This window comes from Dipteris shenzhenensis, chromosome 31, assembly GCF_047967505.1.
Source record: "Dipteris shenzhenensis isolate YYH24624 ecotype China chromosome 31, Dip_SZ_1.0, whole genome shotgun sequence".
NCBI lineage: Eukaryota > Viridiplantae > Streptophyta > Polypodiopsida > Gleicheniales > Dipteridaceae > Dipteris > Dipteris shenzhenensis.
The window spans coordinates 30,021,297-30,046,999 of record NC_141626.1 but is presented as its reverse complement, the minus strand read 5'-3'; the positions used below and the strand labels follow the sequence as shown (position 1 = coordinate 30,046,999).

Here is a 25,703-nt window from a genome sequence, read left to right as displayed (position 1 = left end):
TCCAACCGCCGTCCTCTACTATTTCCAGCACGCCATCGAAGCTTCTTTCATAGCAGCACACGGTTGGGAGGCAGCGCCATCTATTGTATCAGTTTTACACTAATCAATTTTTTGATTCTCCATACTATCTATTTTTCTCTCTTGCATACGAGATCCTGTTATCTGTTGAGCACAGACGTTGTATTGTTTTCTTACACTTTCAAATTAATGTAACTTTTTCATGTGTTACCCAAATTTCAAGATGCAAGGGCATATTTGAAGGTCTTTTAGGGTAGAACACAGCCATGTTAATTTGAATAATTTTTACTCATGGCATATTGTTAAATTCATCTCATACTCAAGATTTTGATAGGTTTTCTTACTAAAGGGAGTTGGCACCCCAGAATTAAATTATATGGATAGATAGAGCCAAATATTTATGTGTCATTCCAAAAGCTAAATGGCATCATATTAGTTGTTGGCTCAAGGGCCCTTAATACCCATTCCAAGCCCATTTTATAACTACAAATTGATGAGAAATGGCTCCCTTGTTGATAGAGTGTTAAAAAAGTTTAATCATGGCCAGACTAAAGGGGTAATTGGAATCCAATGGTCACATAGGCTTGCCATAAGAGTATGAAGGTGTTGCATGCTTAGTTCCTAATTCAAGGGCCCTTGCCCATTCCGTACACCCAACTAAATGAAAAATATCTCCTTTGGTATGTAAAGCATGGAAAAAGATCATTTATGTTTAAAATAAAGGGGCATGTAGAATGCAATCCTTATGTTGCATATGCACTGTAAGCCACATTCCATCAATTGTAAGGGTATTCTCCAACTCATCGTCTAACTTGAAGCATTTGATATAGTTGCCTTAACTAGACTACTAAAAACAGGATCCCATGGTATAGCCCTAGGAGTATAGAAAGTATGAAAAAAGGCCATTTATGTGAAATTAGAGGGGTAAGTGGAATAAAGAACTATATGGCAATTTTGTAAGATCAATACCATCATGTGTGGAGGCCTTTCCTACTTGTTGTTTGACTTGAGTTCAATTTTACTCACTTGGGTTGGCCAAACATGAGAAATGGCTCCCATATTATAAAAGTGTGAAAAAGAACCCTTCATGGTTGAATTAGAGTAAGAAGTGGAATCTAACGGTTATGTGGCCTTTCCACAAGCTCAAATCCCATCAAGTGTAATGTCTTTGAAGACCTTTTGCCAAAGACTCAAGGCCTTTTATTTCCTCAATTTGGCCAAACTAGTGAAAAATAATGCTAATCCCTAACTAAGGAAAGTTTGAGTTCATTTAACTTACTTAATCCCATTGATTTTAGGGAGGGAAGTGCAAATGGAATCTAGTCAGTTGAAAGGGCTAATGGTCTCATAGGTTGAGGAATTGCATAGTGAAGACAAAAAGAGGTCAAGTTCTTTTTTTGAATATTGTGCTAGTAGATTATAATAGCTCTCTTTGATGCTTATACCAACTCCTTAAGAATTCTAGAACAACTAATGATGCTTTTAGTGATGATTTTTGTTTTTGCAAACCTGAGTTCCAAGAAATGCCTAACCATAAAGTGTATTAGAAAGGGGATGTATTAGATAGGTAGAGGAAAAGGCGATGTTAGAAAGGAAGAGGGAAAGGGGATGTTAGATGCGGAGAGGGCAAGGGAGCGTTAGTTGGAAAAGAATGAGAGAGGGATGAGGAAATGGAATGTTAGATGAGGATGGGAAGGAGAGAGGGAATTTAATAAGGGGGAATGGAGAGGAAGAGGGAGAGGGAAAGGAAAATGAGAGGACAAGATGGGAGGCAAAGAGGGAGTGGCACTCCCACAATTCACCATGTTTTTTATGTTAAATGATTGCATTTTGGTTTAGTATTGAAATAAACATTGGAAAAAGTATCGATGTAGAACCATGGGATTTTACATTAAAATAAGCATGGAGATTAACATTGCTATTTGTGGATGGAAATTAATGTTGCTATTTGTGGACATGCTTTTATGGATGCTATCACACTTAGATTCTCTATGCATTAGTATTTTCATAAATTTTTTAAAGGATCAAATTAGGGCATCTCTCAGCCCTAATCCACCCTTTTGTTTGTTTCTATATGTATGTGTATACAAGTGCCCAAAAAGGGCATTTGAAAGTAGCCAAAGGCATTACATTAAAAAGTATATGAATTAGAGCAAAGAGGGAGAGACTAGAGGGAATACCACCCATCAATGTTTTAGGACTGCCCATTTGAGGACACACAATACAAGACAATAAAATATTTATAAATCCGCTATTTGAGTAGCAAAAAATATAGTCCTCAATGCTAGAGAGTTAAATATGCATGTAATTCTAAAGCCACTAGCTCTAATTTCACATCACCCATAAGAGAGTTGCTATGTTTCATTGCCAAGTCATCTTTAGTATCAAATACAAACCCTACTACAATCAAGTTCTCTCTTTCCACCATAGTAATTGAGATAATCAATGCAACCTTCCACATGAGTGGGGTGTTTCCAAGGACTCCTAGAATGAATTAGTCTATATTCCATGCACATGTAAATACTTAGCTTTTTAACTCTCTTCACTCTTGGAATAAAACCCATGTTCCTAAATTGTTATTACTGCAAAAATATCCCTCCCCAATGATTCCCTCTTACATCCCACTAATCCAACCAATGCAAAAAATTAACCACAAATTCATATTTTGGTACATGATATTTTACAAGATGGTGCAAAAAGGCATGATAATCACTCAAGGAGGGTACTAAGTGTTATGTAAACTAGCACGTGCTATTAACATAAGAGTAATTAATTTAGTAATGAGTTACATAAGGAGTTTTATAAATCTATCAAATTTTGATTTAAGAAGAGAGGTTTTAATTTGAAATTTTCCAGAAGCATAGGATTTACCAAAGATTCACTCTACCTTTATCAAGAGTTGAAGTCTTTACATAGAAGGTATTAAACATGGCTATATAGTTGTTGTTCCCATCCTTAAACTATTTTTTCCCACCCCTGAACTATGCAGATCATCCATAGAAATTTCAACGTGTAATATGAAGTCTTCCACCAAAAACATCAAGGGTGAATTTAAGCCCAATGGCCAATTTAAGCCTTGTTTGATATGAAAGGCTATTTTAAAAGAATTTTGTTTTAAAAAAATAGCCCAAAAAAATGCATTTTACTCCATAAGGTCAATTTTGCTTAGTCTTGTTCCAAATCCTTATTCCATAAATTTTTTGGTCTCATGTTCAATTTTGGAATGCATACTACAACTTGAAGGCAAAGTTTGCCGAGTGATTAGAGGTGATTAGACTTCATGATTTACGTCTGTGGTAATTATTGCCATCTTATGCCGGTGGTGGCATCTAAGATTACCAACAACCACATCTACGGTGGTGGCTAAGATTCCACCAAGTTGGCAGCAATTAATTACCAGCCACTATAGTAGCCTGCAATTACTCACTTGCCAGTATACCACCACTAGGTTTGCATGCATGATTAGTAGAGTGTAGTTAATTACGAGTCACCGGGCTTGCATGCTCAATAGAGTGCATGGTAATGAGTGATTAGAGGTGATTAGGCTTCATTATTTAATTTATGCCCGGTGGTGGTGGCTCTCATTAGTCACATCTATGATGGCTAAGATTCCATGCTGGCAGTTAATTACCAGCCACCCTAGTGTAGAGTGCAGTTAATTATCAGTCATCGGGGTTGAAAACTCAATAGAGTGCAGTTAAGTGTATCACAGTTAATTACCAGTTATTTACGAAGATGGTGGCAATTACAATTAGTTACCACCATCAGGCTTGCATGATCAGTAGAGTGCAGTCAATTACCAGTCACTAGGCTTGCATGCTAAGTAGAGTGCAGTTATTTACCATAGTTAATTACCAGTTAATTACCACTTGATGGTGTCGTCTGCTTCATGATTACCAACCACATCGTAAGTAATTTTCACTTCCGTCGATAGTGAGGTGGTATATGGGGTGGCACCTCATATTCCACTGGGCTGGTAGTTAATTACTAGCCACCGCGGTGGCCTGCAACTAATATGGCTCATGGTTAAATTTGGACAGCACCCTCCTCGCATTTTGATTAATTATGGTGTTGGTTTAAAATGGTTCATGATTATTTGGATGGCACACTAGCCTCCAAGTGAAAAGGGAGAAGAAGAAGATGATCCCCCGTGGCTGGAACTTTGATTAATATAAGGTCTGTGGCATTTGGCATTTGGCTACTTCACTTAAAAATGGCTCATGATAATTTGGATGGCACCCTCATCAGATTTTGATTAATTAAGGCAATAGTCATGATTATTTGGATGGAACACTAGGCCTTCGGGCCTCCAGCCCCATCAAGGTAGCTCTAACTTTATAATATATAAGGTCCATGGCATTTTGTATTTGGCATTTTGCTACATTGCTCTCCCACCCATGCTCTACTACTTTGCTCCACCACCCTTCTCTAGCTCTTGTTCCCCCTACTCTATCACTCCACGCTCCCTCCTTCAACTTTGATCACTCATCTGCTCATCCGCTCCACCACTCATCTTCACCATGCCTATTGTAACTCTACCATCCCTCAATGCAACGTGATCCCAATGTTGTCTTCCTTCTCATATAAGGTGATTGCATTGCACTTTGTAGGGTTGGAAATGTTGGCTCTTGTGTAATCCCCTCATTCCCTCTCAGTCGATTCCCCCCATATCTGCATGTCACCATCTTGGATGGCATGCACACTTCTAGCCTCTATATGGTCGTGCTATATATATTCCCCCTAGACGTTGACGAAGCGCTCATGATTTTCACAGTAGAGTACTCTCATCTTGTTGGGGGTGCAGTAATTTGAGTCTTGGCAATGTGCACGATGTTCAGCCTCTCCATTGTCTCCTCCATCGGCTCCCCAAAAAAATCAAATGCAGCAAGCTGGACTAGCAGCAATACTCAGTTGTACAATATCCTCTTTGATGAAAAGAAACGTTATCTTTCTACACACACTCAAACACAACTAAATAGAAGTTAAGAAATATTGAACAACTTCATTACAACAAGCTTCTTCCAACCATATCAAGTTCTTCTCATCCTTAAGGGGCTTGTTAGAGAACCAAACATTTATTACAAAAACAAAAGCACAGAGAACTATTACAATCCAGTTTCTTTAAGATAGAGGCAACAAGCCATGCTGCAATATATGAAGAGTCGAAGTCCTTTACTAAACGGGATCTTCACTTGTGCATTGAGGCGAGATCAAAGGAGAGATTAGAGGCACAATCTTGGGAGAGCATCTTGGAGATGATAGAGACGATCAGGTACGTGATTATTCTCTGCTATGCCACCCACCATGCAATATGCCACGTATCTCCAATGAGAATCACCCACCATGCAAACCATGCAAGGGTTGATTTCTCCAACACCCCCCTCAACCTGAAGCTTGGAGAGTAAAAGTATTGGCAAAGGATTGAACAAAACAAGTGCTTCCCAAAAGTGAAAGCGAACCGGAACCAAAACAATGGCCCCCTCTTTCAAAGATCACAAATGAGAGGAGGACAAATAAACTGATTTGAACACAACAAGAGATAAAGATGAAGCTGACGGATCTCGAGTGAGTTGCAAGATGACTATTGCCACAACAAAACCCAGAGACTAGTGTTGTCTCTTATTCCTAATGCAAACACAAAGTGTTAATTTCATTTAGAACGCCCACTCATCGTCAATTGGGCTAGAATCTTCAATACACATGCTTGCAAACTCTTCCACTACATGAGATAAATCCTTCTTAAAATTCTCTTTAGCTGCTAAGTCATCTCTTTTTTTGAAGCAATAGTCTTCAGTGTATCCTGATTTCTTATAGTAGTTGCAATTGCACTGCTTCCATTCACACTTCATGGCATTTTTCTTCTTACTTGTGGTTGCATATGCATGAGCTTGTATTCTTCCACAATTTGACTTTGTTCCTCATCCAATAGCATAGTAATCATCTCTTCTAAAGTCACGTCTACATGCAAACACAAAAAATTTACAATGTCGTTGTAACTCGAGGGAAGACTTGTTAGAAGCACAGCTTTGGAGTCATCATCTTCAACTTGGGTGCGAAGTTCTATTAGTTGTTGGCAGAGAATGGCTTTCATCCGATTAAGATGCTCTCCTAGTGTAGCTCCTTCCTTCATTTGCAAACTAAAAGACTCTTGTTTGAGAAGAACTTCAGAATCTTTTAGTCGAGCACCAAACAATGTATCAATTGTAACCCAGTTGTCACAAGCATTTTTTGAAAAATCAAGATGATGATTAAACCTTAATATTAAAGTAGGTCCCAAAATTCCTAGGGCTCATTCATTCTTATTTTCTCATGTATTATGCTTCTTTGAAGATTCCTGGGTAGCCTTGCCAGTCAGTTTTTTCTCCGTGCCTGCTGCAACCACTCCCCACAAACCTTTATCCACATGAGATAAAATTGCAAAGTAAGCTACCATGCCACAAAATTTGTTCCAGTATAAACCATAACTTTCGTAGCTGACTCGACCTTTGTCTCCTTGATTTTCCTACTCTGATACCAAGTGATGAAAAAGAAACATTATCTTTCTACACACACACACACTCAAACATAACTGAATAGAAGTAAAGAAATCTAGAACAACTTCATTACAAACAAGCTTCTTCCAACCATATCAAGTTCTCCTCATCCCTACGGGGCTTCTTGGAGAACCAAATGTACAGAGAAATATAGCTGGTGTAGTTGGTGGTTGTAAGTAAAAGATTAATTATAGGCAAGTAGAAAAACGAGCACAAAAACAATTTGGAAATTTATGAGCAATAGTTCAAAAATCTCATTTCCAATTGTTCAAACAATCTCAAAAACCAATCATACAACCTCTCACAAAGTAGTGAGGCTATTCAAGACCCTCTTAGAGTATTGGTCCAAGCATGCCCTAATCAGGGAATCATAGTACACCCATATACGTCCAAGCATGCCTCAATTGGGAATCAATAGACACTTGTATCTACACTGTATACAATCAGAATTACAAGTGGAGTGGAAGTCCAACATGAGGAAACCATCAATTATAGAGAGTATTCAAATCTAGGACTTGGAGTTGGCTAAAGACATTCTTGGTCAATCTATTTTGCATTTTAGTTATCCATTGGGAATGATTGTTGATAACATAGATGCAAGATGCAAGGAATTACATCATGCGCTATGGTGCAAGTTTCGAACCTCCTACTTACAATGCCTTGCAAACAACTATATTAGAAAAAACATATGTTGAGCCAAATGATCACATCAACTACAATATTTTTTAGCTCTTTGATAATGCAATATGCACAAAGTTTTTTTGTGGATGGACGAATATAAAAATATGCCTTTTATTGAATGTGATTAATATACCATTGAGAAAGTCCTTTCATAAGTCCATTGATTCAAATAATGAAAGAAAATTTGTGTTTACATAGCAAGTATTTTGGTAGAAACCAAAAGGGAAAAAAGCCTAGAGAGATTTGTGCAAATTGCAATGGATAGAGCAAAGAGTTGTAAAAAGGCTGGTGAACTATTATAAAAGGGAGTTTCAACATTTGTAATGTTGCATTCACACCTTGTATTTGGTGTTGAAAGATCAGTATAAGCACTTCCCATGGCTTTAAGAGATTGTACATGATGCTCATGAAATTGTTAAGTTTGGACAATTGTGTCAATCGCTTGAGACAATATACAGTTCACAAGTTGGGTCCACAGTGTCACAATTATGTATAAGAACCAGATTTTTATGCATTTTTACACATTGCAATTGTTGATTAAAAAGAAGAATTTTTTGATTGAGACATCCCATTGTGACATTTTTAAAGATGGGCATCTAGTATCGGAATTACATGTTCATGTAATCACATGTACCTTTTGTGTGATTTAGACTCACGCAATGATGACAAAGCCTTCCTGCTCTTAAAAATGGAAAATTGACAATCTATCGTTGATTTATTGACCTATAGTACTACTGTGCCTAAATAGTCAATAGTCCCGATAATATATGTGGTAATAAATTAGACCGCTAGTACTACTAGTATTACTAGAAGTACAATGCCTAGTATTTTCGGTAATGATGATATTACTATTGTTAATCGGTTTATTATTTGCAATAATGGGAACATTACTGGTGGTACTAGTACTGCTCTATCTACAGTATTGGGAACTTTATTAGTGGTACTAGTACCGCTCTGTCTACATAAGGATCCCATAGAGTCATTATTCATGCTTTGGATTTGGGAGGTGTTTCTCTTGTCTTATATTAAGCCCACGAGCTAGACTTCTTCCCACAAGGAAGGGAGCTAAATGGGACTACTCCTTGGCTATAGGTGCCTAGAGACTCTCAAAGAAAGAGTAGTTGCAGTGTTTTTTTCTTTAGCATGCATGCATGCATTCTCTATCTCAGTGTTGCAAGTGTGCATTCTATATCATGTTGCATGCATGAATTCTTCATCATACTGGATGCATGCATTATGTATTGCATGCATGCATTTGAGCCATATTGTATGCCGGTTGTATGCATGCATTCTATATCATGTTACATGCTTGCATCCTATATCATGTTGCATGCAAGCATGTTGCATTTGTAAATAATATATTGTTCTTGGAATTCTTGTTACATGCTCCATGCATTGATATTAAATTTATCCATCTGCTTGAATTGATGCATGCAAAATAGCTGCCTTCTTGTGCATACTTGACTCTTCAAAATACTATTGTAAGTCACAAGGTTGGCTCTAGCAAGTTAGTGTAAAGTATGGTCAATACGGTATTGGATAGCATGCTGCATTAAAACTTCTCTCTCTTTGCCTATTAAATGAAATGGTAAATATCATTTTAAAAGAGAATTCCAAAGTTTTAACTTTCAAGACAAAAGAGTCAACAAAGCCAAAGGAGTTAGCATAACGTGTCTCCACTCGTGAGTTCTTTATATCAAATTTTCCATATGATGTGTGTCATGTTTAATATAACTATGCATTGAAGCAAATCATTGAAGCAAGCATGCAAACATTACAAAAAACCATCAATACATAGATGTTGTCATCAAATTAACCTACATACATTGCATAGAAGCACACACAGAGAAAATTCAACCTTCAAAACATCTTAAAGGAATTAAAACATTTATTCCACACTCACAAATCATCAAGGTTTCAATAGGTTGAGAACCTAAGGCTGATCACCTTCACCTTCTTTGGCTTCCCTCTATCAAATTGTTGCTTTGCATCTAGTGCCTAGATAGGTAATGCCTCATACTTGGACACCAATTTCTTGAATTCCTTCCAATGAGCACCAGTAGGATATGTCCACTACAAGGTTCGTTGGATAGTATCTGGCAAGAATTGAGAAGGTCTAGTGGAAATCCTTTGCATGGACTCATAGCATGCACGAATCGTATAAGTTATTCTCCTCTAGTCTTCTTGAAATTTCTCTGTGTAAGGAGTCTCTTTATTGCTCTAAATTCAAATAGATTTGTTAGGCAAAGCACTCTTGTAGATTAAATCTTGATCCATTCATCTATGAGGTTCCAACTTTATTTTAGCTTGCAAATATGAACATATGAGTGTTGTATGTATGTATGTGTATCTAAACAAATGGCTGCAACTACAAGTGTTTTTCTAGAATGATGATTGGAGAATTGAGAGCCATTCAACCAGTGGAACAAAAAAAATTATTGGAATGCGAGGAGACTTAATAGAAAGTAAGAGTGTCAAGGAATTTGGAATTTGAAGACCAATGTAGAAGCAGAGCAGGCAGAACTAGTATCCCATGAAGATATAGATAATGAGAATTGATGAAATTTCATGGGACAGAGACCACTCGATCAAAATGCGGCAGTAATTTTGCCCCTTCAAAAGTGTGTGTGTGTGTGAGTGAATGTGCCCATGTGTGTGCCTGTGCATATACACACATGCGTGTGTGTGAATGCTTGTTAGTGTGCATGTGTGTGCTTGCACATGCACTAAATCTCTCAATCATATCACACACACACACACACCATGGATGTTTTTATCGAAGCTATACTTTTATATTAATATAAAATCTTGGAGAAAGTTTGTTAAGCTAAATTTTTTAGTTTCACAATATTTTCACCAGATACTTTCAAACAAGTTAGAATCCCCTCTCAGCCTATCTTATGGTTATGGTTCTTATGTGCTATGGCTCTTTATATCCCAATAGAAGATTACACGATAAGGCCTTAATGTTGAAGGATATGTGGATTACTGGTGGGCAATGTTTGACAACTCTAGTCTACTTCAAATTGTCCTTTTCTAACCATCAAGTCATACTCAAGTGTGTGGTTAATTGTTTGGTCTTTGATGATCAAATCCCCGTGAACAAGAGTGTACTTTATCCAAGGGTTACATCTGGCTGCCCTCTTTTGTGCGTGGTAGTTTTCATGACATTGCAACTACTCAAGTTCTTCAATTTTGTCAATGTCCTTCAAGCTATGCCCTCCTTTTCTTTTCTTTGTTCTTTACCCTTTTTGGCCTGACCATATTTAAAACAAAAGGCAACCTTGTTTTTTTATAAAAAGAATTAGAGAACAAAAATGTAATTTTGCTACTTTGTCCCTCCACCACAAACTAATGCATGGAATATTATACAATAATCAATGCATATGCAAACATTAAACAAGGTGAATGATAATAAATCATTCATAAGGCCTACCGGAGATCCAAATAGCAAAAGAGAGCGGAAATTATGAATTTAAAGGGATGAGGGAGAGAGAGATGCCCTGAAAATGTGGACAGGAAAGATAGTGAAACATGATGGCCAGAAAGGGGTGTGGAAAGGGTGAAAGAGGGGAAAAATGCAAAGGCAAATTTAAACTCAAATACAGAGTCTAAAATAAATAAATAATAATAGGTATTTTCGCTTCTCCTGAGGGTTGCCTTCACTTAGGCCTCCTCGTGGCAGGCCAAAAAGAGGTGAAAAGCTCTAAGAAACTTTTCCACCAACGTTGAAAATACCAACTGTAATGCTTGTTTCAAAGGGGGAAAAGCAATGGATAAAGCGTATAAAACGTTTTTGATAGAACAGAGGATACAAAATACAGGGCAAACCGTATTGAGGCCAAACCGTTAAGATTTTTGAATCTCCTGAATAATGAAAACTCGAACCGATGAATTTTCATACGAGGCAAGGGTCTAGATGCAAACATGTGGCTTCCAAATTTCGAATCTCTGCACTACACTGCCACAAGATACATGCGTGCATGCATGCAAAAGGAAAATGAGCTCCTTAACTCGCAACTGCCTCAATGTTCAACACAATCATTAACACAACCTCGTGCTTCGAGGTATCATTTTTACTTAAGCCAGCTAGAGGGAAGGAGCCCCAACCGCTCGGACATTCCTGTGGTTCAAGTCAAAACCCTCATATTTCCAAAACACACCCCTCCCTTAGAAATTTAAACTGTTCTTCTGCCAACAACTCTGACCTCTTGCAAAGACCCTGCGAGAAGCAATACCTGAAAGACATATTAATAACTATTTTATTCAAAATAAGAAAGGATAACTGAGTGAAGTAGTTGGACTAACAGGTAATAAAGTTTCTCCCCCCACAGTCAATACAAACAGTAAATTTTAAAAGTTCCAAGCTTACAACTGAAATAGGGCAAGCACTGGGTGGTCAAAGTTGATCAATTGAAGGCTTAAATCGGGATGTACTTGTATCTTGTCATGAGCTCCAGGTTTGCTTTACTTCTAGTTGACATCACGACAGAAAGTAGAGAGAAATAAGCAGATAGAGAGACAGAGAGAGAAAGAGAGAGAGAGAGAGAGTCTCTTGGCATCCTCGTGGGATCACAGGCCCATAAGAACCAGAACCAAATTAATTTCACATAGATAATTCTGGTACAAAAACTGCAATGTTGCCTGAATTGAACCTGTGAATCCTAGCAAACCTCTATCAGATCCCTGTCCAAACTGCACTACTACCCCCTTTTGCCAGATTCCTTACTCTTGAAAAGATAGTCGTGGCTACAAGATCCTGGTTGGACTCAGATTACATTCATAAAAGTAATGGTCAATTCTTAAAGTACAGTCTCGTGGATACTTACAAATAAAGGACGAGAATGTCACAACCTAAGCGTCAAGGACGGCAAACCTATACATCTGCCACAAAACACTATACTTCTGCCTGTGTTATCATCATCCGGGAAAAAGGTCCTCTAAACAACCTTCACTTGAAAGAGCTTGTATGTTGGGGAAAAGTTGCTTGGATGCAGGAGAGTCAGGGTTATGTTAGCTCTCTGTGTGTGTGTTTTGTATTCTGAGGTCTATACAGTCTCATCATCACTGCTCAATTGATTCTCTTGACCTCTTCTATATGTACAATACTCAAGTTGTTGCTGCTCCTCCTGCTCCTGTGGTACTTGTAATTCTTGGTCGTTGGAATGCTGCTCTTGCACTGCGTGAACTTCCGGGTCCATGTCCAGGGGCAATGAGAAAATCTCAGTGTCATCATAGTGTTGCAGGAAGCATTGTTTCTGTTCTTGCTTTTGCTGGGCTTCTTCCTGTGCTAATAAGAAGATCTCAGAGTCATGTGCCAATAAGAAGATCTCAGAGTCATCAAAGTGCTGCAGGAAGCATTTTTTCTGTTCCTGTTTTTGCTGGGCTTCTTGCTGGGCTTCTTCCTGTGCTAATGAGAAAATCTCAGAGTCATCGAAGTGTTGCATGAAGCATTGTTTCTGTTCTTGCTTTTGCTGGCCTTCTTCCTGTGCTAATGAAGGCAACTTTGAGCATTCCTCGTGTCTGAAACATTGCATCAGATGGTCGTTCGTCATCCCAGCAGCTTGCATGAACGAATAGATGATTGTCGGTCCTACAAATCGAAAGCCTCTCCTCACAAGGTCTTTGCTTATCGATTCTGATTTTGAGGTCTTCACAGGCACTTGTTTTGGGTATCGGTAGCTATTGATCATGGGCTTGTTGTTCAAGAAACTCCACAAGTATTTGTCCAAAGAACCGTACTCCTCCACCACCTGCAAGCCAGCAATTGTTGTAAGACAAAACTGCGAAAGATTCAACACGCCCTCAGAAATTTCCATCGTTTCTGGCTAGTCATGGTAGGATATGAACCTCTAGGATCCGCTGTGCATTCTCTATCACTCCACAAATTTTGGCTCCAGCCAGCGAAAGGCTTCGATCTGCCTCGAGTGATTGAATTTGCTTCTCATTGAACGAGGCTACAACTACGGGATCAAACCCAGAAAACGCAGACCTGTTTGCATAAAAACAGGGGAAGACGTCGGCATTCCGGTCAGAACTAACAAAGCAGTGCTCCTGTGCAAAAACATGACGCCCTTTGTGAACAGGAAAAATACCTGTAGGCATCTCGTTTACGAAGAATAGTCGACCAGCTAAGCTCCACTTGAGCTCCTGCGAGAACCAAGAGCTCGAACAGCATCCTGAAATCGGTCACAGCAGGAGATGAGAGACATTAACAAGTTAAGCACCGACTTTGATTTTGGGAGAAAAGAAAGGGCAAGAAATCATGTAACCTCTTTGCTCACCTATCGTCGTGAACGGGAACACCCCATTCCTCATCGTGGTATGCAACGTACAAGGGATCTGGTAACAGACAAAGCCCCAAAAGCATTATCAGACAGAAATCTCGGAAGCTTTCTTCCCATCGTATACCAGAAAATGCATCAGTTTTGCACTCTACAATCGCAAATCTAGTTTCGAATTCGCAATCCGATTCAAGAAGAAGAATCCTACCACTCTGCGCAGTGATAAACTTGCATCTCTTCGGTTCAATGGCTACCGGAGGCAACGATGTCACATCCGGGGCAACCCGGCTGGCTTTACCCTGCTTCCGCCCGTATTCCGCAACCTTGAGCTTCCTTTGTGCATTCAGTTCACTAGCAGCTGCCTTCTTCGCTGCGACGATATTTGCCAAGGAGGTCTCGTCTAGGCTAAGACTCCCCAGCTGGCTCACATTCTTCCTCGGCTTGGGCTTTGCATTGCCAGCAGCTTTCTGAAATACGTCCGCAGATGACCTTGTTAAGCTGATGTGAGGATTGATCTTTCGTCCTTGGATAGCACCGGTGTGAGGACTTTTGGAGACCGGTGCTCCTGCGGAATTCTGGACCGCCTTGCGCGGGACGCTCACAGGATCGGCAATATGGGAGAGAAGCTCGTTGTAGTTCGTAGACTCCTGGGCTGCAGAATCTACAGCTGGAGTGCCTGGAGCGACTGCGAATTGAGCACAACCGGGAGCTGTGGTCGACGGTGGAACCTTAGCTGCAGCTGCTTGAGGGCTCGGCTTGGAAGGGGAAATTGCAATCGAGGGCTTCCGCGGGGACTGAGGGGGAAGCTTGGATGGGGAATTGGCAGCGGCAGGTTTCAACACGGGGCTCCTGCATTGAGGTACTGCGGTTCTTGGAGTCGACGGCTGGGAATTCGGTGGAGAAATTCTTGCAATCGGAGCAGGCTTCACAGGAGAAGGGGGAGGCTTTGTGGCCTTCCGAATGACTCCCCTCGCGTCTCCACTCTCGTGCCGTAGAGCAACATTGCCTGCTGGTCGCAGGACAGGGCGACCTCCAATCTCCGTAGACATGCTCGCCTCTGTTAAGATGCAAGACCTCCTCTTGAGGGTGTCGATTCAGCCTCTGCGAAGTAAATGATCAGCTAGGAGTCGGAGGATTCTGAGGTGAAAGCAGCCAGATCCATACTTCCTTCGCGGAAATGCCCAGAACTAAGACGAAGTCTCTCTCTTTCTCCTCAGTCTCTCTTTCTCCTCTCTCTCTCTCTCTCTCTCTCTCTCTCACGCTCGCTTCCTCTGCCAGAAATCGTGCTTTCTCTGCTGCACTTCGCGTCTCTAGAAGCCTCCACAAGCTAAAATCTGTTTCTCCTTCTCTCTCTCTTTGAAGGGCGGCTACACTAACTCGCTCTTGAAGTCTGCCCAGACATTCATTGATGGAGCTCCTGGCACTATAGCTGGCTAGAAGCTGGAAGAGGGCAGAGCAAACAAGCTTCTTGGTGAGACAGAAGTACAGGGGGGGGGGGGGGGCGGAGGGGGAAGCTGTCAGAGGCTGGATAGAGGACTGAGGAGGAAGTGTGTGACAAGGAAGCTGGGGAAGGCAAAGGAGGGGGAGAGGAGGGCACTTATACGAGATGGGGAGGGGGGACAGGAGAATAAAGGGGAAGAAGGCAAGCAAGCCAGGTAGATATGTGTGGGGAGGGAGGCAGGGGGGGTGGGGAAGAGAAAAAGGAGGAGGGGGGCAAGATGGAAGATGATGAGGAAGGTGGTGACAGGCAAGTAGGGAGCTGATGCGAGCTGCTTTAACCGATGCAGCAGTGTCCTCACATGCTGCCACACACAAAGTGCAGCTCAGTGCGCTGAAGTGCTCTCACCGAACTGCTGGGAGGATGATGAAGATGTGGGATGAGAAGAAGAAGAAGAAGAAGAAGAAGAAGGGCCGTCTGCTTCTTCTGCTATGGCTGCAGGATTTGGACTGGCTATGGAGGTTGAGAGGGTGTCGGATGAGAAGAACAAGAGCTATGGCTGTATGATTATGGAGGTTGAGAGGATGATGAAGCTGTAATAATAAGAGGAGGAAGAGCTATGGCTGCATGATCTGCACTGGCTATAGAGGTTGAGAGGATGATGAACGAAGAAGTAAGAGTATGCTTCTGCTATGGCTGCTGCATGCTCTGCACTGGCTATGGAGGTTCACAGGATGATGCAGCTAGAAGAAGCAGCAGAAGAAGAGTATGCTTTTGCTAGGTATTCTGTAGTGGCTTGCTGCTTGATGCTGTGTTGTTGATGTTGGGAAGCTTGCAGAGATTGCTTACATTGGGACTTGGGATGCTAAATGTAATGCTCTCATGTCTGCTGAGATGAGCTTAAATGGTGGTGCATCATGGGTTCAGCCAGCATGCACGAGCTCAAGTCAGTCTTGGCACTAGCATGCATCCAGCAAAAAAAATATCAGATGCTAAAATTGCTTAATCTGATGATGAGATGAGCTTTTAATGGTGGTGCATCACGGCCTTAGCCAGCATGATCATAGCAAGGATTTCTTTTCTTGGCACTCGCATAATTCTCCCAAAAAAAAAAAAAAAACAGGATTCTTGGTCTTTTCATGGAGCCCCCTCTTCATCATTGTTCTGCAAATTCCACCCTTGCTTGAGCTGTTCGACGACGATGGATGGACTTTGCTGCCCCAGCAAGCAACCATTTCTTCCGAACAGGCCAAGAAGCATGAAGCTGGAAATTAGCAAGCTTGGAGGTTGCAGGAAGCAAGCAAGCAAGCCAGCAAAAGCAAAATTGCATTTGTGTAAAAGCATCGAGCTGGAGATTGATTATTAGGATGGATGCATTGTGGTGTTTGTTTTACTGGTATGTGCAAGCATTGAGCGAGAGATTATTACGATGCAGTCTTGGTTTTCTACTGGTGTGGTGGAAAAAATTATCAGGTCTCTGTCATGGAGCCCCTGGTTTTGCAGCTGCAAAATTCTTGTGGTTTTTTCTGGTGTGGTGGAAATTATCAAGCGTACCATGGAGCTGCTTCAAATTCTGCTTAGAAATTATGATAGCTGCTTCAAATTGTGCTTAGAAATTATGATACACGAATTGAATCAGAGTCCATCAAGAGCTGATGAGAAGGGATCCTGCAAGCTGCTGTTCCTCGTGTCCTGCTCCGCCCCACATCAGCAGTACAAACACCATACACTTATGCAGCACGACAGTGGTTGCAGATTGCAGAGAAAAGATTGGTCCTACTACCTACACCTTGACATCGCTCTCTCGCTACAATTATATAAAACTCAGAAAAGTTTGGCTACTGTGCTCCTCCCGTCCCTAAAAGCTTGTCTACGACCCCTGGCCGTTTTGGGTGGTGCGTATTCAACACGAAACCAGAGTGCCGGGAATCCATCCATTTAACGGTTTTTGCTGCATCTCGGCACCTTTACACGCGGAGGAAGAGGGTGAATCTTTGAAGTGAATTTACGTGCGCGATGAGTCTAATTTGTTGCGTAATCTTGTAAAATGATTCTAATCTGTTGCAGGAAGCAAGCTCATCGTCTAAAAGCAAGCTCATCGTTGAGAGGTCACTCTACGACATTCCTCCACAACTCTGCAAATGCTTAAAACTTTGCCAATTTGCCATAAACCTGATCGAGAGCTGGCTGACTTAATTGATAATAATTCGGTCACCACACTCGCTCCTCAATCCTAAACCTTTGAGCGGTCGAAGCAATCGAGCCCAACTTCTTTACTAACTGTAAAAAATTTGGGAAACTTCCCATTGACGAGTTTTCTGTGCCCACAACAGCTTTGAAGTTTGCATCCGTCAGGCGTGATCAGGAGTCCAAAACTATCTCTTTTAGAAGTTTTAGGAGAAACGCTGCCTGCATCTGAAACCAGTGCTAGACAAATCGGTCCTGAGATCGTATGGGATGATCCCATAAGAACGAGCGTTCTGCAGAGAAATTCTTGTCATGATCCAAATTTTGCTGTCCCACATTGTTGAGACTAATACAAATCAATGATGGTCATGCTGGCCAGAGAGTGTCCGAGGGGAATCGGTAGTGAGCACTGAACTGCACTGAGAACTGACAAAGACCGGGTGCGCATCAAGACAATCAAGGCCAGGGGGGTCCCGACTCGCTCCTGATCAGTCCTTCCCAGCTCCGAATCCAATTTCTACAAGCAACGAGTAGCTGGTGAATGATGATGAACAGATGTAATCATTTGGCTTGTCTTCCTATTTCTTGCCGTTTTGCGTCGCATTTCTTGCTAGCAACAGGGAGATCGTGCCAAGTTGCCAATCTGCCACAAGCTGCATTCATTGACTTCTGCTACAGAATTTTCTCCGTCATCGAGTCTCATGGTTCATTTATAGCAGGAGATTAAAACTCAATTGGATGGACTCTCAATCTCATTCATTGACTTCTAACACAGAATTTCTGTTTAAGCACTTGCCCTGAAAATTAACTCACAAATCTTCTCTTGTGTGTGTCACTGTCACCATCTTTAAGCAGTAGATTAACTCAGTTCGATCTCATTTAACTTGCCAAGCCGCTGCATTCATTGGCTTCTGTCATCGCTCGATTAGCCATCTGCTTAAATGTAGTAGTGAATCGCGATTATTACATCGATTCTATTGACCCTCGACTCATGAGATTATTATGTTCGGGTCAACCTATCCAAAATTACTCACAATCTTCTGTTGTGTGTGTCTGTGCACAATTCAAATCCGTCGCTCCCACCACCCGACAAACAACCTCGCACGCACGCACCTAAAAAAAGTATCATCTACCACACTGCACGCAGCACGCAGCACCACCTTGCAATGATCCCAAGGTCCAACACTGCTCCACTCTCTCACATACACGCTTGTTCAAGTTCTGTTCAAGCCCATACCCCGACCCCGTCTCTTCGCGCCAGCTCACAAACAGCGTCAAGCCTGGCACTGCAAAATTTCGCCGCCCAACTCAGGCATGTGAACATCTCCGGCGATCACAGTTTATTAAACTTTACTCGGCGATCCATCCTCCCTCCACCGGAAAAGGCCGATTGGCAACCAACTGCCTCTAATTTCAAAACAGTATCCCCATTAACTCTCGTAAAAACGGTTCAGTAATGAGCCTTTTCCCGTTGTCGGTTGGCGCCATTGATGAGACGATTCATAATAACAATCTGCTGCACCGGCTCTGCCTCCTGAGTCCCTATTTCCAGACTCCGATAGGACGCGATCACGGTACCATGTTCCCCGAGGGCGGAGACTCTAGTACCGCTACCTCGATCTGCATGAGGGATCAGTAGCAAAATCAGAAGCTACTTTTCATCAAAACCCACATTATTCAAAATCTGTATGCTCTTCATATACGTCCTCTTATAGCTTGTTAGCAACATTCAACAGATGAATATCAATATCATGCTACTTATAGAAAATTATGTTTTCCTTTCTCATTTCCTGTCATTGTCTGAGTTTCACGATACTGCTTTATGTCGAAGATTGAACTGTTTTGTTTGTCAAAATCATGCCGGTCGTTTAGAGGTTATATCTTGTTACATGAAAAACTTTTCATTGGTCTTTTCATGAACCATTACGCTCGGATGTAGCATTCACAATGTAAGGCCTCGTTTTTGTTAATTGCTTTTGCTCGGTGGTTCGAGCGTTACATTCTCGCATTATCATTTGTTTATCCCCAATGGGTGTATTATTCAAAGAGTGGCTTGCAAATCTTGATTGCAATCTATCTATTTGGGGGGTACTTAATCTTTATTAAAAGATAATGTGCCGTGATTAGTCTTGATTGCCATCTATCTATTTCGGGGTACTTAATCTTTTATTAAAAGATAATGTGCCGTGATTAGTTACACCTCAACTTCTATAATCCCATGGTGTTTTCTTGAATATGTGTGTAAAATAGTATTTTGAAAAATTTGGGCCCCATTGGCAAAATGGAATTCGAGAATTTCTCCATTATGTGTTTTTTAAGGGAGAGACACCTCCATGTTCGGCGGGAGCATCCGAGTGTTCAGACTCTATCGAGAATGGAGAAAGAGTGCAATATGCGTTGCCCTGACTAAGAAGTGGTATTATTTGGTGACAAGGGTAATTTGAATGATGTTCTCATTGAAGTTTGGTAGCTGGTTAGGGCTGTGTTTATCCAATGTGTTTGGAAGCATCGTAACATTTTGGCCTTCAAAATATATTTTCGTGTCAACCTTCTTGCTTCAAGAAGTTTCTGACGACCAAAGGATGACCTTTAGAGTCTATGGAAAGAAAAATGCCTTTTTCTACCAAGTTTATTTGGCCACTTGGCGGACAAGTTCCTACGGGACTCTTTATGTAATTGCCTACCTGTTTTAGGAGGCTAATCATGCTCCTTCTTCTCTTTTTTTAACAATACAATTTTGATTCTGTAAACAACAAGAATGGGGTGTAAGGTTGTTGAATTTTAACAACAAGGTCACTATGCTCGAACAATCCCTCCAAATGAGGGTCCACATCACCTTGTAGGACCTTCTCAAGTAGTCTACCTATCATTTACAAATCTTCAAAACAAGTTTGCATCACGTCTTTGACATATGTGTTACAAGGCTCCAATATCAAAAGAAGTGTAGCCTTCCCTTGGCCCATTCCTAGAGTATTTAATGGAATGCATATGCTCACATGTCAAGCTCAACAACTACTTGTATGAGGGGGGCCTTAAAAGCTCATTATGATACAAAGTTTCCATGCCAAGATGAAATGTTTCTCAAAAAGATGTAGCTTTCTCCAAAGCTATTCAGTTTAAGCTATTTCTTCACCATTCGATCAAAATTATCTATCCTTTTTTATTTAGAGAGGCCACATGTCCATGTATAAAAATTCATTATATACCATGAGAGGAGTGAGCCTAGAAGATACAAAAGCTAAATTATCTATCCTTTTTTATTTAGAGAGGCCACATGTCCATGTATAAAAATTCATTATATACCATGAGAGGAGTGAGCCTAGAAGATACAAATGCTAGAAAGCAAATCTTAAATGTATTTTTATGAGCTTTAATTGGTAAAATCAAGTGACACACTATGATTTAATGGCTAACGTCCATGGAGCATGAAAGTTGATCAGTTCAAGGGTAGCCTCGATGTTATGTAACGATGAACAATCATACATTAATTCAAAGTGATCATGAGAAGTAGTACATCAATATGACAAGTGGGTCATTTGTATAGTTGAAATGGCATGGCAAGGACAAGAGATAAAAATATGATATATAGCTATACAATGAGAGTTCCCTATGTCAAATATTTAGAAGAAGCAATTGACCTTCCTTTCCCTTGTTAGTAGTGGGGCACGTGCCCCCACACACACTGCCCCATCCTGGCCACCACTGCCTCTAGCCTCTCCCTAGTTTGAAGTTCATTTATACAAGCAAACAGTGTTAAGCCACAATAGAAACACATTTGAGCTCCCATATGGTCATTTCTTCTTTCAAGAGATATTTTTAGTCGGTGCAATGTTTTGCTTACTTTGCAATAACTTTTGACTATAGCATCCTTGTTTTCCACCTTTTCATGGTTCATGATCTATAACAATAAAAAGGGAAAATAGTAGTTTACGGGAGTGCTCATGGTGCCTTATGCCCCCTTGTTTGATTGAGCAATAGATCTGGAGTCTTACTCTCCCATGGTTTGTAAGGGAACAATTTCCAAGCTAATGATAAATTTGAGGTGTTGCCACTATTGTTTCTTGGTGGTCACAAATTGCAATGAAATGATGGGAGATTTGCCTTTATTGGGTATGAGAGCATTTTCACATCCCTCTGAAGCTTGAAAATGATCACAACCTTGTTCTCATGCTTGTTGGCAAGAAAATAAATGTTCCAACTTTTTGTAACATTGACAAAATGGCCAATTCTAGCATGAAGGTAGGAATTTTGTGAATGTAGGGGCTCAATCCTTTGATGATACCTTCAAAGTTCACACTAAACCCTTGCAAGCTCATGTGCATGTTGGACAACTTGGCTAAACGAAGACATAGCAGAACAAACAATCACCATCTCATCCTATGGTTTGAAGGAATTTGCTACTCCTTGAATTGGAAAGCCTATGTGGGATTATGCTATGAGCATCTCAGTTCTACCTTTCAACTTATGGAATGCATATGCACTTAAGGGCATTGTTCATTTGATTTGAGTTGAATTTACAGTAGATGTGCAGGGTTCATCCATGAGGGCATATGCACTTTTGTCCCTCCAGGATGAAAGCTAAGGCGGGCAAAGTGATAGCCTATGGCAGATGAGAGCGATGACATGGTGAGGAGATAAGATGAGGGAGCAGAAGCAAGGACAAGCAAGCGAGTAGGAACCAAAGGTGGGTAAATTGCTAGCATGGGAGGTGAGAGTGATGACCTGGCAATAAGGAAGGACAACAAGTGGTCAAAAGCTGGCCAGGAAGTGAAGGCTAGCAAAGTGCTAGCATGGCAGATAAGATTTGATGACTTGGCACAAGCGAGGAGGACAAGAGGCATAATAAGAAGAGGCAAGGAGGGCAAAAGTGGTAGCATGGCAGATAGGATGGATGACGTGGCAATGAAATGGTGTCATAAGGGAGGACAAGTGGCAGGAGGAGCGAAAGGACACGTGTGGGAGGTGATGAGGTGTAAAATGGATGTTTTTAATAATGCACGTGATCATCGTCTACAATATGTTAAAGGCGAGAAATCTTGTCAAAATTTGTAGGAAGAGAGCAATTCTGTCTTTACAGCCAGTCCCATTTGCTTATGCTTCTGCCATCTAGTACGTGTTGTTCACTCTGCATGTGATGGACTGAAAGCTTCATCGCCATCACCACCGCTCAAACGCTTTCTGCATTTGCTTCAATCATGCTCTTGATTTTTTCAGTCCTTATAACCTTCGTTTTTTCTCAACGTCAAACTCTTCATCATACAAATCGAGTCAAAATCGACAACCTCCCGCACCCTCCATCCCCCTGGTGTGACTATTGATTTGATCCAACGCCTCCCCACTCCCCAGTCCCCAGCCTTACAGCCTATCTGTTCCCGCTTCCCCAGAAAGCTCCGCCTTCCTCGTCACCACATGCTCGCCGAGCTTTTTATTCCGACCGTATTAGCCCATCCATTCTCTTAAAGCTGATCACATTCGCTTCCTCGGAACGCATTCCTCGCAGATTTCGAGAGACGTTGTTGTATATATATATGTATTTTCGGATGGATTTTTTCCAGCCGCACGCATCATGCCTTGTGGAGTCTCTCCCGTTCCGCATTGCCCAAAAGCCAGCATTGTCTTGGGCTTTCGCGAAGCCGGCCTCGGCTTTCCATTCAGTGCTCGCAACGCGCCGCTCGAATCTGTTTCTTTCTGTTCTCTTCCTCCCCAAGGCCAGCTTTGACAATAGATTTCCGCAAGCTTTGTCGGTTGTTAAACAATTCTCATGGTTCTATCCCGAGGTCGCATTTTATTTCTCTGCAAGTAGCGGGCTATCTTATTAGCGAAGCTTTGTTAACGAGCTTCTCCGTTATAGCTTGCTGATGGTAGATGTTCCTTCCGTCCTTTCGACGCCAATGCGTTGGTTTGATCCGGTCAATAACAGCTACCCAAATTCTCGTCTCCCGATAACGGCACCTTTCTAGCACAGATTTTGTCGATCAGCAGACTAGTCTCCGCATTTGCCTGAGAAGTTCTTTTCTCCGCCCCCTACTATCCGAAGATCCTTGACAATCTGTTCCTTCAATTTTTGTCCCCACTCGATTTAACACCATAAGCAGCACACAATGTGTGACGATTTAACCACCCCAGGAATGCCGGGCTTGCACATGTTCCCTCCCAAGTCTTACGCTTTGGTCCATATTTCCGTTCATATACAATCCATATTCTAAATTTCCTCACTACTGACTAACCATAACTCAAAGAAAATGCGAGATTCCGAAAGTGCCTTTTTTATGTGGCATTGCTTGCTTCTCGTATGCTCCGTCGTTACGTAAATCATGACGATGTTCGTTGCGTTCAAGTTCGAGCCAAATGTCTGTACCGCTCTCGGATCCCTTTCGAGCCTAACAGCGTGCTTTACTTTTCTGCTCTCCATAAAAGGGCGAAAACGCTTTTCCACGATTCTCTTCAAGGTGACGAGGTTTCCATGTTCTTAAGATCTTGGAGCTTTTTCAATCGCTCCTTTCTTTGATTTGTGGAGCCCAAATTTCTTAAAGAGAATGTTTAGTGATTCATGATGACGCATAAGCTTCTTAGTGATTCATAAGCTCGGCGTGGAATTATGTCTTAAACCTCCTTAATTAAATATGGAATTGTGTCAATCTCTTATTAGGCCTTGGAATGTCAATCTATAGGTTTAGTTTGTCTAGACAACCACTTTCTTCAATTTTTGTAATGGTGTCAAGAGTAGGGACACTAGTTCTCTTCTCAAACTGCATTTTTATAAGTCCCTTAAGATAATGACGCATGCATGTCATAGATGGCTTGTTGGACCCATGAATGTCATAGAGAAATTTAAGGCATAGCCCAAGTGGTTTGGACCTATGAATGCCATAAAGAAATTTAAGGCATAAATGGACCAAGCACTGGCTTAAGTGGTTTGCACCTATGTTAGTCATAGAGAACCAAGCATTGGCTTGTTGCCTAAGTGGTTTGGACCCTTGCCTCTCTTTGGGTGAACCTGAGTTCAAACCTCCAAGACACCTAACATGTCTTACAAGTTATCTGGACACTTTTGCGCTGCCATGCCCATGATTCCCTCCATGCTTCATCCATCGACTTCGAGTTTTGCCAAATTCTCTGATGACTTCAAGCTATGTACAAATTTCAACAATAGTGATCAAGGTACCAGTCTGTGACGTCAAAACATTATGGGCGTGATGACCAATTGGTGCATAATTAACTTGTTTGTGTAGGGTGCCATGCCAAACATTATTGAGCAATTTTGATACGTAGCTAGGCTTACTAAAAATAATTAGAACGGTCGGTACCTCCCTAATTGTATCATCAATGACATGTGTATAAGCATGAGGACTATGCAGGTAAAAATGTCTCTTGGAACATTTAAAGCAAAAAATATATCTTCTGCAACTTAATCCTAAATTAATCTTCAATATGAGCTTGTATTACCCTTTCAATATTCAACTAGTTTTCATGATTTCGTTGATATTTTTGGAAATTTTTAATGAATCTTGTGCAATTTTGTTTTGTAATCATGATTGACCACCAACGACAACTTATTGCTATTGAATCAAAATTTTCATATGAATTCCAACGTAATGCATTACATATATTTACTTTCACTATGATGGATTTGATGGAAATAAATTCTATTACATCATTTGAATTCCAACGTAATGCATTACATATATATTTACTTTCACTATGATGGATTTGATGGAATGAAATTCTATTCCATCACTTATAAAACCATGCATTGATTACATTAAATTTCACGTCAATCATATTCTACTTTCTAACATTTGATTGAAGAATCTGAAGATGATCAAGAGTTGCCATTCATCTCTGTCTTAACATCAATTTAAGAAGATGGTTGCTTACAATGTAAACATGTTTGCATGTCCATGCTTTTTTTGGGAATAGAAAGAGGTCATCTTGAGCCAAACCACAATTTCCATCCATCCTTTAGCATGCCATAAAAACTCAAAGAAAATTATGAAAAATAGCATATGTCCCTATCATCATAATAGTGATCAAGGAATCCAATACCAACATATGAGATACGAACCCTAACCAATTATATAAAACATAGTCATGATAGTTTGTAAAGCAACATATCAATTATGCCTTTACTATTAAATTTGTATGCATAATCATGAATTCCATAGTTGCAAGAATTTTACGTGAGGACCACTCTCATTAGGGCCAAGTTTTTATGAGACTTGTAGGCACTTGTTTACATTTAGATCTAAGCAATAATGATTTGTTAGGAGAGTCTCTTAATGAGTCCAAGGCTTTTCAAACATGCTCTTTTTCCATGTATTACTATGTCTACTATAGGCAAGGCTAGCTTATTGTCTAAAATACCTTATTACTTAAGTGTTGTACATTTTCATTTTAAGTCTTCTAATTTAATTTACATATTAAGTCTGACTAAAAGCATGATCTAGTGTGGCCCATTTTTTGGGGGGTTTAGCTAGTACATTGAATAATTAATAACTCTCTCAAGCTGTATGGGAACTTGCTTGAGCCATAAATTATGAATTTATTCAATGGATTCTAATA

At 40.7% G+C, this 25,703-nt stretch overlaps 1 protein-coding gene across 1 annotated transcript; it reads right to left on the bottom strand.

Moving 5' to 3' along the window:
- Positions 1-11,599: 11,599 nt before the first annotated feature.
- LOC147881319 (uncharacterized) lies at positions 11,600-15,829 on the bottom strand. The gene is made up of 5 exons (XM_087402224.1): positions 13,725-15,829; positions 13,517-13,574; positions 13,328-13,411; positions 13,083-13,224; positions 11,600-12,985 (listed from the first exon to the last, which is right to left on the bottom strand). Exons 1-5 carry the CDS (start codon positions 14,563-14,565, stop codon positions 12,281-12,283), a joined length of 1,830 nt encoding a protein of 609 aa, XP_087258350.1. The 5' UTR covers positions 14,566-15,829; the 3' UTR covers positions 11,600-12,280.
- Between the last annotated feature and the right edge of the window lie 9,874 nt (positions 15,830-25,703).

Coding starts and splice junctions, on each gene's coding strand:
- LOC147881319 (XM_087402224.1), bottom strand. CDS start 14,565: ATGTCTACGGAGATTGGAGGTCGCCCTGTCCTGCGACCAGCAGGCAAT. Junction 13,225..13,327: donor CGTAAACGAGATGCCTACAG/GTATTTTTCCTG, acceptor TTATGCAAACAG/GTCTGCGTTTTCTGGGTTTG. Junction 12,986..13,082: donor ATGCACAGCGGATCCTAGAG/GTTCATATCCTA, acceptor GCTGGCTTGCAG/GTGGTGGAGGAGTACGGTTC.